Source organism: Amphibalanus amphitrite, unplaced genomic scaffold (assembly GCF_019059575.1).
Source record: "Amphibalanus amphitrite isolate SeventyFive unplaced genomic scaffold, NRLGWU_Aamphi_draft 001781F_arrow, whole genome shotgun sequence".
Taxonomy (NCBI): domain Eukaryota; kingdom Metazoa; phylum Arthropoda; class Thecostraca; order Balanomorpha; family Balanidae; genus Amphibalanus; species Amphibalanus amphitrite.
In genome coordinates, this window is record NW_024883274.1 from 48,761 (window position 1) to 62,167 (window position 13,407).

Sequence of the window (13,407 nt, forward strand, 5' to 3'; positions counted from 1 at the left end):
ATTCGAATAGACCACGGAGCCGCAATTGGGTGAAAGTCTGCGGCTCCGTCGCTTGGTTCACCTGCCATTGTTTGGTTTGGGGACGGCCGTGTGACGAAGGTCTGTGTGGTGCCTTTCATTTTCATTCATTCGGGACCCTTTACTACGCTTCGTTTTGCTAAAGCATAACCTTATGTGCTTGATCTTTTTGCTGAGGTCGTAAGAATGCTCGAAATCTCCTAATATCGATGCACTATTGGATCGTGTTTTACATATCGTGGTTTTTATGCACACTTCAAGTACCTAGTTGAGATGTAATCGTCTATATCCTTGTTCTGTGTACACAGAATCTCAAACGATAAACAAACATCGAGCCTCTCATCTCCAAAACCGCCTCTCGATTTCCAACTCGTAAACTACATCTCCCCGCTTGGAGACACTGTTTTCCAATCGCTACCATCTCCATGGCAACACTCTAGCCGGCCACTTCCGTCTCCGAGCCGCAGAAGGAGAGAGAGAGAGAAAGTGACGGTCTGTGGTTGTTTGCGTGCCCGCCACCGTCACAGCGTGACCGCCGGCGCACGCACCGCGTCACGGCTGACGAGTGTGCCGTCACGCGGCGTGTGACACCCCACACGTCACGGATGGTCACGCCACGCGTCACGTGTCGCCTGATGCGCGCTCACGTGCGGTCGTGGTGTCCCGTGTGGTGCTGTGTGGGGGTGGGGGAGAGCGGACTTCCGGGGGTTGTTACTGGGGCCAGTGGAAGGATATGACCAGGGTGTATTTAGAGATGATATGGTATTTCGTTGAGGTCTTATTGGACTTGGCTGAAGCATGTTTCTCAAGAGTCGGGCTTGAAGCCGTTAGGTTCCCTCTGCAAGAGATTGTCACTCGATTGTGTTCACGAGATTATCTTGTTGATTTTGTTCCTGATGATACGAGCGGCACGCGACATTGTTTAACAGTGTTTTTTTGCGCGTGCAACAATGCTGCTTAAATCGCTTTATGAATTTCACCCAGATGTGCGTGAGACTCGTGACAACGGCTTTGGAGTTTAGTGGGCATTGTACCAACGTACTCTTATCAGATCAGTGGATTTTGAAAGGTGACTAGGAAGAAATATCCTGAAAGGCGTCACATCCGTCCTTTTGAACAACACCCAGGTGTGGGGAACACATATTTTCAGTCTCTTCTTATTACGTGTACTTGCTTCTCGGAATAGGTAGTGAGGGTAGAGAAGTCTGGAAAGGTGCAGCCTCACTCCTCAGGCATGTACATGTCCTTTGCGTATTCTTACATCATAGTTTGTGGTTTGGTTAGACCCCTCTTCACACGTCGGCTATACATACCGGACAAGGCTTGTATGGTGCAGCACTGCTATATCGTATATAATTTCATGCGCAGAAGTGCCCTTTATTATTTAGTAGCCACGATCCCGGCTTCGTCAGATGAATGTTTAGTCAGCTGACTGTGAGACCGTTCCGTTCAGTTGTTATCGTGTGCGTGTCGGTATCGCCTGAAGCTCCGTCAAATATAGCGCGATTCTGAGCAAATCTCTGTGTTCCCGACCATCAAGATCTAAACATGGCGCGGTCGGTCGGTGTTCATTACTCGTGCTGAATTTCGCTGACATTGGTTCATAATTGTGTGATTAACGTGGATGATCTGTCCTTGCCCCAGCGCGGCCACGCGGCTCGGCGGTAGATGACAGTCGACCTAGCCACCTAGCGGCGGCCAGTGACACTACTGGGCGCGGAATCACTCGCACCTGGTGCCGGCGTACACTCAGGTGTCCGTGGCCTAGCGGTCATAGGCGCCCGGCCTGTGCGCCGGCCGCGAGGAGTGACGCGGGTTCGAGCCCCGCCGGCCGCTGAACGTTTTGATCGCCACGACTATGGAAGACTTCACAGCTGCACTTGTCAGTCTGACGGAGCTGATTCGCCAACAAGCGGAGACTGCTAACCAGCGAGAAGAACGTCTAGCGGCAATCGTTGAAACACAGGCTGCAGCTACCTCTACTGCAGTTTCTACGAACAATCGCCGTGATGAAACCTCAGCAAATCGCCCGAAACTTCCGGCCTCAGCTACGCCAGCGCCGCGTCTATCTGGCGGCGCCAGCCTCAGGGAGTTTTCGACCTGGAAGGAACGACTCAACGGCTACAACATGCTGACCGGAGTAGACAAGCTGTCACAAAAGGAACAGCGCGCGTCTCTGTACACCATCGTCGACGACGAATGGTACCGAATCATCAAGTTCGGCCTCAGCGACGTCACGGATACTTCCGACCTGGATGAAACTATCTCAGCCATGGAAAAACACCTGCGGAGTCAACGCAACGTCATCCTGGACAGGCGCGACTTCTACCGTCGCAACCAAGCAACCGACGAACCGTTTGACGACTACCTCATCGCGTTGAAGGAGATATCGGAGTTCTGCGACTTTTGCAAACACTGCACCGAAGACCGACTCCGTGATCGCCTCATCACTGGGCTGTGTGACGAAGCTGCCGTCCAAACCCTGCTGTCGGAAACAAACCTCACGCTGCAGAAGACGGTCGACATCTGCCGTGCGCGTGAAAACGCATACGCCAACGCCTCAGCACTCACCGGCGATCGCCTCCAAGCGGTGTCAGCCTACCGGCGTGGTCAACGCAGTTACAGCCGCGGCCGAGACATCTCACCACATCGAGAGCGAGACACGTCACCGTACAGACAATGCCGATTCTGCGGAGGCGAATGGCATGAACGGTTGACCATGTGTCCTGCCCGAAACCACCGATGCTCAGCATGCAACAGGCTCCACCACTTCTCATCGGTGTGCAGGAGTGGCCAGAGCCAGACGACTCGCTCTGGACAGCACGGAGACGGGTCTCAGCAACAAGACCGTCAACAGCCACCGCAGAACACGCCGCCGCAGAACACCCGCAACAGACGACGGGATGCATCCCCACCACCACCGCAGAACACCCGCAACAGACGACGGAGTGCATCCCCACCACCACCACTACGGGGATCTCAACGCCTTTTCGGCATCCGAGTTCGGGGTCTGTCGGCAAGACGGACGCCGAAAGTCGACATAGAGGTGCAGCACAACCATGGACGAGCAGTCATCTCCTGGATCCCCGACAGCGGCGCAGAGGTCTGTGCCATGGGCACCCAGCAGGCCCGGCAGATTGGCGTCGACATGACACGCCTGTCACCGCCACCAGATCGCCTGTTCGGAGCAGCTGGAGAAGAACTCGACTGCAAAGGCACGTTCCTGTGCACACTCAAACTGGGTAAAGCAACAGCATCGTCCGTCACCGTCTGCATCATCCCGACCATCACTGGCGCTCTGCTGTCATGGGATCGATGTATCGAGCTCGGTATCCTGCCGACCGACTTCCCGAAGCAGATCAGCTGCGATGGTGCGCTGCCTCATCTGAAGGACAACAGCAACATCAGCTCGACCAGCAAGTCGACCAGCAAGTCAACCGGCAACCTCATCAACAAGCTGGCGTCCTCGCGTCAAGATGCCAGTCCGTCCACACGGCACCAGGTCCAACAACCAGCAACCGCCTCTCCTACGCTGGCGCCACCGACGTATCCAGTCTGGCACCAGGAGCAAGGAGAACCATCGGAGGAGGTGAAGAACCAGCACCTGAACATGTTGAAGACCGCCTTTTCCGAGGTATTCGACGTCAATCGTCCACTTCGAGAGATGATCGGCGGACCCATGAAGATCGTGCTCAATGAAGACGCTCAGCCATACGCCGTCACCGCGCCCCGCTCCATCCCATTCGCCTGGAGGGACAAAGCCAAGGAGCAGCTGGACAAGCTACAGCGGGATGGCATCATCTCGGAAGTCACCCATCCAACAGAGTGGTGTCATCCACTGGTCGTCGTGCCGAAGAAGCCATCAGAAGACAACAACACCATCGATGTCAGGATCTGCGTCGACCTGACGATGCTGAACAAGCACGTACGTCGCGGCGCCCACCCTGCACCATCATGCCAAGACGTCATCACGAACATCAACAAGGACAGCAAGTTCTTCACCAAGCTCGATGCGAAGAATGGCTACTTTCAAGTGCCACTCGCTGAAGAAGCGAAAGATCTCACCTGCTTCATTACCCCATGGGGCAGATATCGCTTCGAGAGATGCGTCCAAGGCCTCAGCTCATCCGGAGATGAGTTCAACCGCCGAGGTGATGTCGCACTGGCCGGCATCCCCAAAACCTGCAAGGTCATCGACGACATCTTGTGTCACGACAGCACCTACTCGTCCCACCTCAAGCACGTCATCGACGTCCTGGAGCGATGTGCGAAGCACAACATCACACTCAACCCAGCGAAACTCCAGTTCGCCCAGCCAGAGGTCGAGTACTGCGGGTTCAACATCAGCAAGGACGGATACACCGTGGATCAGCGCAAGCTTCGCGCCATCTCCAACTTCCCAACGCCACAGAACCTGACAGACCTCCGCAGCTTCATGGGGCTGGTCAACCAGCTGGCCTCATTCTCAACTGAGACAGCGCATGCCGCCGGTCCGCTGCGTGCTCTACTTCAGCCCAAGAACCACTGGTGCTGGACCAGCGTCCACCAGGAAGCGTTCGAGGCAGTCAAGGCAGCTCTGCTGTCTGCACCCGTGCTGGCATTCTTCCAGACCGGTCTGCCAACAGCTCTCCACACCGACGCCACGCGTCTGCATGGCCTGTCATACGCGCTTCTCCAGCTTCAAGACGAACACTGGCGTCTCATCCAGTGTGGATCTCGGTTTGTCTCTGACACCGAGTCCCGATACGCCGTTATCGAGCTGGAGATGACCGCCATCTGCTGGGCTGTCAAGAAGAACCACCTCTACCTGGCCGGCCTGAAGGAGTTCGACATAGTCAGCGATCACCGTCCCCTCATCCCACTGCTCAACCAGAAATCTCTGGCACAAGTGGAGAACCCTCGTCTTCTCCGCCTTCGCGAGAAGTTGGTGCCATACCACTTCACAGCAGTGTGGAAGTCCGGCAAGACACACTGCATCGCGGACGCCCTCTCCAGAGCGCCTATCGAAGACCCAACACAGGAAGACCTGGTAGCTGAAGAGGATGCTCATCCTCATCTCCGCAGCATCGCCCTGGCCAACATACAGGAGATGTCCGATGACGAGAGTCACCCCGCACCTGACCTGCTCATCGACGAGATCCGTGCAGCCGCACGGCACGACGATGAATACCAGGCGCTGACGAACGTCATTCTACAAGGCTTCCCCGACCAGAAAGCAGATCTACCGTCCAGTCTGCGTCAGTACTGGCACGTGAAGGACAGCCTCACCCTGGATGATAACGTCATCATCTGTGGAACACGTCTCCTCATCCCACGCAGCCTCAGACGCGACATCCTCCAACGACTTCATGCGAGTCATCAGGGCATAGAACGGACAAAACGACGGGCCCGACAGTCCGTCTACTGGCCCGGCCTGAACCAACAAGTTCACGAGACCGTCACCACCTGCTCAGCCTGCCGGACCTATCTGCCATCACAGCAGAAGGAGCCGATGCTGAGTGACCCAGAACCGTCCCGCGTCTTCGAGACGATGTCCGCGGACTTCTTCTCACACGCGGGCAAATCCTGGCTGGTCGTGGCCGATCGACTCTCAGGGTGGCCTATCGCCATCTACATCGACGGCGAGCCAACAGCCAAGATCCTGGTGCATCATCTCCGACAAGTGTTCGCCGCCACGGGCGCACCAAACTGCCTGAAGACGGACGGCGGACCCCAATTCACCGCTCGCTTCACACGAGACTTCCTGAAGAGGTGGGGCGTCACCCACATAGTCTCATCACCACACTACCCACAATCCAATGGGCACGCCGAAGCGGCTGTGAAGTGTGTCAAGAGGCTCGTACAGAAGTGCAGCACATCCGGTCGCCTGGATATGGAGCAGTTCACCATGGCGCTACTGGAGCTGAGAAACACCCCAAGGACAGACGGCCGCTCGCCTGCAGAGATCCTATACGGACATCCCATCCGCAGCACGGTGCCGATGCACCACACCGCCTTCGCCGGTCGCTGGCGTGCGGCCGCAGACGACTGCGACACGCGAGCTCATGATCAGCGAGAAGCCGCCAGGGAGCGCTACGATGTAGCATCCCGCCCTCTCGCTCCGCTGAAGATCGGCTCTCATGTATCTGTTCAGAGTCGCCAGACCGGACTCTGGGATCACTCGGGAGTAGTCGTCGCCATCGGCACTCACAGGGCCTACCTCATCAAACTGCCCAGCGGGCGCACGCTGTGGCGCAACAGGCGCTTCCTGCGCCCATGCCACCCGCTCGTCCCTACAAACGAGCGCAACGACGCTCGACCTGCAACGCTACCCGCCGCCACTACTACGAGAGCAGCGTCCTCAGCAGTAGCAGCTCCACCGAAGAAGCAAGTCCGCTTCGCAGACACCCCGCCTGATGTCCCCCGCCGCAGCACCCGTCAGACACGGCCTCCGAAGAAGCTAGTCGTCGACCCCACTCGGCGCTCCTACCAGTATGTGTGATCGACTGGGGGGAGGTGTACCGGTGATATCGACTCGGGGGGAGGTGTATGGTGCAGCACTGCTATATCGTATATAATTTCATGCGCAGAAGTGCCCTTTATTATTTAGTAGCCACGATCCCGGCTTCGTCAGATGAATGTTTAGTCAGCTGACTGTGAGACCGTTCCGTTCAGTTGTTATCGTGTGCGTGTCGGTATCGCCTGAAGCTCCGTCAAATATAGCGCGATTCTGAGCAAATCTCTGTGTTCCCGACCATCAAGATCTAAACAAGGCTTGGCAGCGGACATTCGTAAGCTAACCCCACACCTTCTTCTCGCGAACCCCGGTCTCCGCACTTGAGGAGCTTATACTGTTACGATAAGGGAATTCCTTATCTCAAAGCCACTTAGAGCTAGTTACATCGGGATCCCTTCTGGGAAACACAATTACTGAGTTTGTGTAAAACGTTTGGGACACACTCATCGGAAGTGCGATGCTTTCCACATCGTAATGCAGGTGGATCTCACCCAAGTAACCCGGACCTTGGGCTCGTCATAGCCGGACTTGGTGACCCGCCGGGTCACTAGGCGGTGGCAAGGACCGCGTGGCCCGAACGTAATGACCCGGACCTTGTGACCTGTACAAACGTCCGCCATGTGACCCTGACCCGCACTATCCGGAGTCCGGACTCATGCTCCGGACCTGGTGACTCGGGCTTTGATTTGTTCCGGTCGACACCGTCGGCTCCAGGGATTGATCAATGGTATGCTCGCTGAGCGTTACGCAACTTCCGTCCCACATGTCAGCGATGTCAGCGCTGACATGTCAGCGCTGACATCGTCAGCGCTGACACATGTCAGCGATGTGTGCTGAGGAAGGGGGAATGCGATGCGGATCCGGATGTGCCATTAGATTCGGTGTATGAGGTTGACTGGAACTCTTCTTTTTTCCAACCCGTGATGCCACGTTCTCCCTAATGTTCATTTACGTAATGCTACTTCTGTCGTGCTCTGCGCTATCTTCGCCAGTCTTGTCCTTTTCTGACATCCTCTTTAATGTCATGTCCCCTTCGACTTTTCCTTTCCATACCATTCTCTGCTCCCCAGTTACCCCCATTTATCTCCAATATCCCACTCCACTTCCTTCCCCGTCCTCTGTCCTACGTGCTACTATGCTCACATCCCTGGGCGATATTCATTGGCCTATCCTTCATTTCTTCCTTAATTCTGTCTTAGCCCTGACCAATATCTCGCCACCACAGGCCTCCACTGGTGCCCTCCACGGGACTCTGAAGGTGGCCCCACCCCGGATATAGGCAGTATAGAGTTGTATATCGAATCAGTCAATCATGTGTGCACAGTGTAAAGGAATTAGACCAATTGGTGCAGTGGTGTGAATGAAAACGTGAACTGGGTGCCGTATCGGCGGAGCCCACCGGCTTTTCAGATGGCTGGGTCTGGGTAGGTATTGGGTGTTTTAAATAGCGGCTGGGCCAACGTGCGTTCTCATTTGTTGGCGCTTGCGATACATATTTTGGGAGTTTCCGTGCGTTTTCAGGAGTCATACGAATATGCTGGCCCTTCCATTTTTGCTGTCACTCCCCCGTTATTATTCTCCATTCCAAAAGTTCTGGAGTATTCCGCCGACAAGTACTCGTTTCACAGCGGCACGTTCGTAACGATTTTCTGCCATCGCGCCTTATGGTGACAATGGCCCATCGATTGGTATTCTCTGGCTCCGAATGTGATGCTTGCTCGACGCCCTTTGATGGCTGGCGATACGAGTGAATAGAATATCGACGGGCTATTGTCGCTTTGTATCCGCCTTCGTAGGCGTTTCTGCTTTAGCACGCGATTGGGACACCCCTGGTGCCTCTATGTGCTGAGATATTTCAGGGACTGTTCTCGTATTTATTTTAACTGCTCCGATAGTAGACAGACGCTAATATTTTGCATTGTTCCCTTTTTATTTTCCCCACTTTCTCTCTCCTCTCTTTCCCCTATCCCTCCCCCTCTCTCTCTCTCTATCTCTCTCTATCTCTCCACATCTCTCTCGCCTCTTTCTTTCTTTATTTCTTTCTCTTTTTAAACGATCTCTTGGGTGCTGAGGAGGTGAGAGCAGCAGCGCCCTTTTGCTCCTTTTTGTAGTTTGTCGCTCGCAGCTGGGCGAGTTTTTATTGAGACTCTCATGTCAAGTGTTTGTTGAGCACTCCCGAATTCCCGATGTTCTGAAATCGGCATCTCGATAGGCGAGGACGGAGTATTCCCTCGATGGCCTCGCAGTCGGCGCGCCCCTAACCCCCAACAAACGAACAAGGGGTATTCCCTCGCGATGTCTACGTGTTACGACATTTACTGCATGCTAACGCCACGAAACGCAGTGGCCAATAAGGCGCTGACATTTACAAGCACCCGACGCAAATAAACTCTCTCTGGGATATATTTTGCATCAGTTGCACTCTTGTGTATGTAAATAAGTTGGGTACTCCCGTCTGCACATATGTATTCACGCCTTGTTTAGGCGTATGCTCGAACCTTAAGCCCAGACCAGCAGAGCTGCAAATGGAACACATTGAGCAAGCCTCATGTCGTGCGTTTCTCCTTTCTCTATTAATAGCACCTCTGAAAACTTACCTGACTGCAAATGCCTTGCACCATTGGGCTGACTACAACTGCATAACGCAAGGCACAGCAGTGGGGATTACGGGTTCCTAGCAAGCTTTTCATTTCTCTTCTCACCCACGTTCTCATGCTGATATCGCCCAATTTTGGGTATGATGGCGACTATAAAAGCATCTCTAGGGCCATATTTGCCATGTTTGGCCACCGACTCTCCTTATTCATACATTCAAATATGCAATCCACATTGTCATTATGCCATGATCGTAGCCGCGGTATATTTGCGAGTGACATTTGCTGTGTGGAGACGGATGTGGTAGCTCTTTGCATACGGTATTCGTGACGATCTGGTCAGATGTGGCGATCTCTCTCTCTCTCTGGCTCTTAGCGGCGGATTATTCAGTGGGTGCTGAGGTCAGCGGGAACTGCTCGTTTTCGGCCATCTCTAGAATAACTTGAAACGCTGTGTCTGTCCGTGTCTATTCTGTATTTGGTTATGAGCCATGACTAAGACCGACTGGGCTCTGACCTGTGACCGTTTTATGTACTTAAAAGTTTTACTTGTGTATATTGTGTATATTGTGTATATTGTGTGTTATTTTTTATATATTACTTGTGTATGCTTATTTGCCATCGTTACCAACAGACCCATCCTACAATGCACTTTCGTAATCCTGAAACCGAATCAAGCTCCAATCTCGCCGATCCTCTTCATCAAACTCACCTGAAACGAATCGAGTGAACGTGCCGGTGCTGAGATTTGAACCCGCGACCTCTGTGTTACAGCTACTCGGACTACATCACCACGGCGCGCTGGTTCGTCAACATGAACTACACGGTCCACTCGATGATGTACAGCTACTACGCCTTCAAGGCGCTGCGCTACCGGGTTCCCAGGTAAGGACACATCAGCGTCAGCTACTCGGTACATCAGCGCCTAACTACCCCAGGGAGATTGATACACGACAGACTCAGGTATCGGGTCCCCAGGTATGGACACAACAGAGTCTAATTACCTCAGGTAGATGCACGACAGACTCCGCTAGGTACCAGGTCCCCATGTGAGATACATAATCCTGGTGAGGTCAGATCCCCAGGTAAGCTTCAGAACCCTGCTTCCAGGTCCCCAGGTGAAATGCGTAATCCTGGCGATGCCCCGCCTAACTGCAGGCCCCCATGTAATGTCCGTTATCCTCGGTGAGATCCATGTAGTCGTTGGTGAGCTCTGGCTCACTTACATTAATTTGAATGTTGTCCCAGCCCCATGGTTCTCAAATGGTTCATGGTTCTCAGATTGACGATGTTGCATGATGTTCTGTTCTGTTGCATGATTTTTGTGGTGCCCCTAGGTTCCTGGGCGAGACGCCATGGCCCAGTGTCCTTGGGGTGAGGTCTAAAGGTAATTGTGGAGATTCGCCAACTTATAGGAGGCTGGTTAGACCTTAAGAGCCTTCCGTCTCCCCCATGGCTCCTAGTCAGGTCCAGCTTGCTTACAAGGTCCCTAAAAAGAAAACCCAAGGCCGTATATACTATGTAGAAGACCTGAGGTTCTTAGGCTAGGCGCCGCCCCTCGTAAGATCATTAACATTGTGTCATGTGCTGTTATTCACCGCGCCCCTCTTCCGTCCGTCACAGGTGGATCTCCGTCACCATCACGGCCTGCCAGCTGGCCCAGATGGTGGTCGGCTGTCTCGTCAACTTCTACGCCATCCACGTCAAATCCAACGGCGGAGAGTGTGACGTCTCCTACCTCATGATCAACCTGGCGCTCATCATGTACTTCAGCTACTTCGCGCTCTTCACCAACTTCTTCTACAATTCGTACATTGCCAAGAAGCCAAGGAGCGCCACCAACGGAGTGGTGAAGAAGCTGGAGTAATGCCTCTGGCCGCTAGATGGCAGGGTGATCGTGCAGAGGTGGCTTCAGAGCCGCCGGTCGGCTGCAGGGTGCAGGCTGAAGGGAATTTGGGAGGAAACAGGGGGTTTGTCAGTTGAACGGCTTAATTTGCTGGGCAAACCCGCTTTGTTTATTGTTATGCTTACATCGGGTTAGGACGTTTGGTTATGTCTGGAGTTGCACGGCGTCGGTTGCAAGTTGACTCATTTTTCTCTATTAGGTTGACGTGATTTATTGGTGATTTCTCAACCAGCTCGGTCACTTAGACTGTCAAAACATCGGAGCTGATTTTCCTCATTGTTTCTAGAGATGCGTTGTTTCGTGGTCTGTCGTTATCATGAGCTCTGATTTGAAAATGCTAGGAAAATTTCTATGTCATGCTCAAGATCTCATCCACGGTTTAGTCATCTTGCCACACTTGCATATGCTAGACAATTGCTCCAATTTTCGCTCCCTACGATCACAAAATCATTGTGCCTTACACAAACACTGCATGAGGAAACAACTAGCACATAGATGATCCACGGGCACTTTTGAATAGTGTTTCTCAAAAGCTGTCAATAGCAATGCAACACTCGCAGAAAGTGTCCTTTAACTAGCATACGCTGTTGTGAGAATCCTTGAACGTGGTGACACTCCACTTTTGCACTTTGAAAGATACTCACTTATGTTTTCATGCTTGTGCATTTACTGACAAATTTGTTTTCATCTTCATTCCACTTGACATTCCGACAACCACGTCGTGGCTTATAAGAACAGAGAGTCCATTCTACATTCCTTCGCTGGTCATCTAAACAGGCCAGAGAGCCTCGATAACACCCAAACATCAACGTAAAACTTTGAACGTTGACCTGAATACCAAGCTCACCTAGAGTTAAAACGGCCACTCTAAATGCGCCCGCTCTAATACAGAACGCCTCCCTGCTGCGCGAAGTAGCGAGCGCGAAGCGGAGCTGAAATGATAAGAGTGCGCTAGTGTAGCTGAAGTCGCACCAAAGGCCGAGCTGCCTGAGACGAGAAATGCCGAGCCAGCCTTACATAGCTCGGGTGGCGAACCGTTTATGAATTGAGGACACTGTCTGTGATGCACCCTTGAAGTGTTCGACGGAGCGCTAGTTTCGGATTGTGAATGTGCATCGTACAGGGTTAGTAAGCTGCCGAGTGGCTTGGTGTGTTATTTGTTTGAAGGGTCAGACAAACAATAGGGAGGATTGCACCGGAAAAGTGTGGATCGTGGTTGCAGATTTGCGGCGTCGTTGATTCACAGTGCTGTTAAATTTGATGGAGTTGCGTTTGTAAGAGCTTTCTTGTGCATATCGTGAAGTATGTTGTAACGCTTACGTCGCGGCTAAATTACGACGTGTTGTAAATGTAGCGCGGAGTTGAAAATTTCGTGGTTGGTCGTACACAACTGATTCCCGGCCCAGTTGTGTGCACGGTGCGACATGTATGGATACTATAGCTTTCTGTCTTAGTCAAAAGATGGCAGCACATACTGAAGCGTAGTGCGACGGCATGGCTTAGTTTATTTTGTTGCCAGGAGCGTGCGATTGTCGAATGGATGATGTTTGGATGATCAATGCACGTGAATGTGGGCGAACCAAAGACCCAATGTAATTCCGAGCCTACAAGAAGTCTGATTCGCTGACGCTGATTTGGCGGAGCGCCAAATTGTAGAAACATAGGCACGTGAAATACCTAATGTCAGTGGGCACCTCCTAAAAATGTGACAGCGAGGGATGCGAGAAACTAGAAAGTATTGTACATTGAAGTGTTCTGTGAGGATAAGTTTTGAATGTGAATAAATCGTGATGTGGCTGGCATTGCCGCTTTTTGAAGTGGTGGGTTGATGGTTGTTGCTTGTAAGAAGTGACGAGATGAGTTGTAGACTTGGTACGAATGTCGGTACACAAAACGCGATTTGTTCATATGATATGGGCGACTCACCTATTCAGGCGTTAGCCTGATCGTCTAGGAGACGCCGCGCTGCAATGAAATAATACTAACCAGGAATGTTTCATTGCAAAACGATACGAATACGATGGAGTTGTTCGTAGCATAAGAACGAAATAGTTGGCCACCTAAATGTGTAATGTTAATTTGTACTTCGGTCCTTTCGAGCGCGTCAAATGTACGATTACATTGCATATCATTTACCGATGGTTCCGGCTGAAGGCCCACTGAATCTGATCTGCGCTCATTCGTCAAAGTTGATCAAGTCTGTACATCCTACGAAAGTGCTAATTAGAACTGAACAAAACACCAATCAAGCACAAAATCAGCGTTTCAGCTCAGCGGGCATCCTTGCGTCAGCAGTCTTTCGAAGGTTAATGGGCTGGTAGGTCTACTTCTAGGAACATTGAACGAAACTTTGGTGGTGCAATGTATTGCTGCTCGTCGCTCAGAATGTTCCA

General features: G+C 52.5%; 1 protein-coding gene across 1 annotated transcript in view; it reads left to right on the forward strand.

The window, feature by feature from the left end:
- The window catches only part of LOC122375133 (elongation of very long chain fatty acids protein 6-like), a 51,025-nt gene extending 38,209 nt beyond the window's left edge, over nucleotides 1-12,816 (forward strand). The window contains exons 3-4 of the mRNA XM_043354343.1: nucleotides 9,883-9,993; nucleotides 10,732-12,816. Of these exons, the coding sequence (XP_043210278.1) occupies nucleotides 9,883-9,993; nucleotides 10,732-10,975 (355 nt within the window). The 3' untranslated portion in view covers nucleotides 10,976-12,816. The remainder of the gene's footprint in view (nucleotides 1-9,882; nucleotides 9,994-10,731) is intronic.
- The last annotated feature ends 591 nt before the right edge of the window (nucleotides 12,817-13,407 follow it).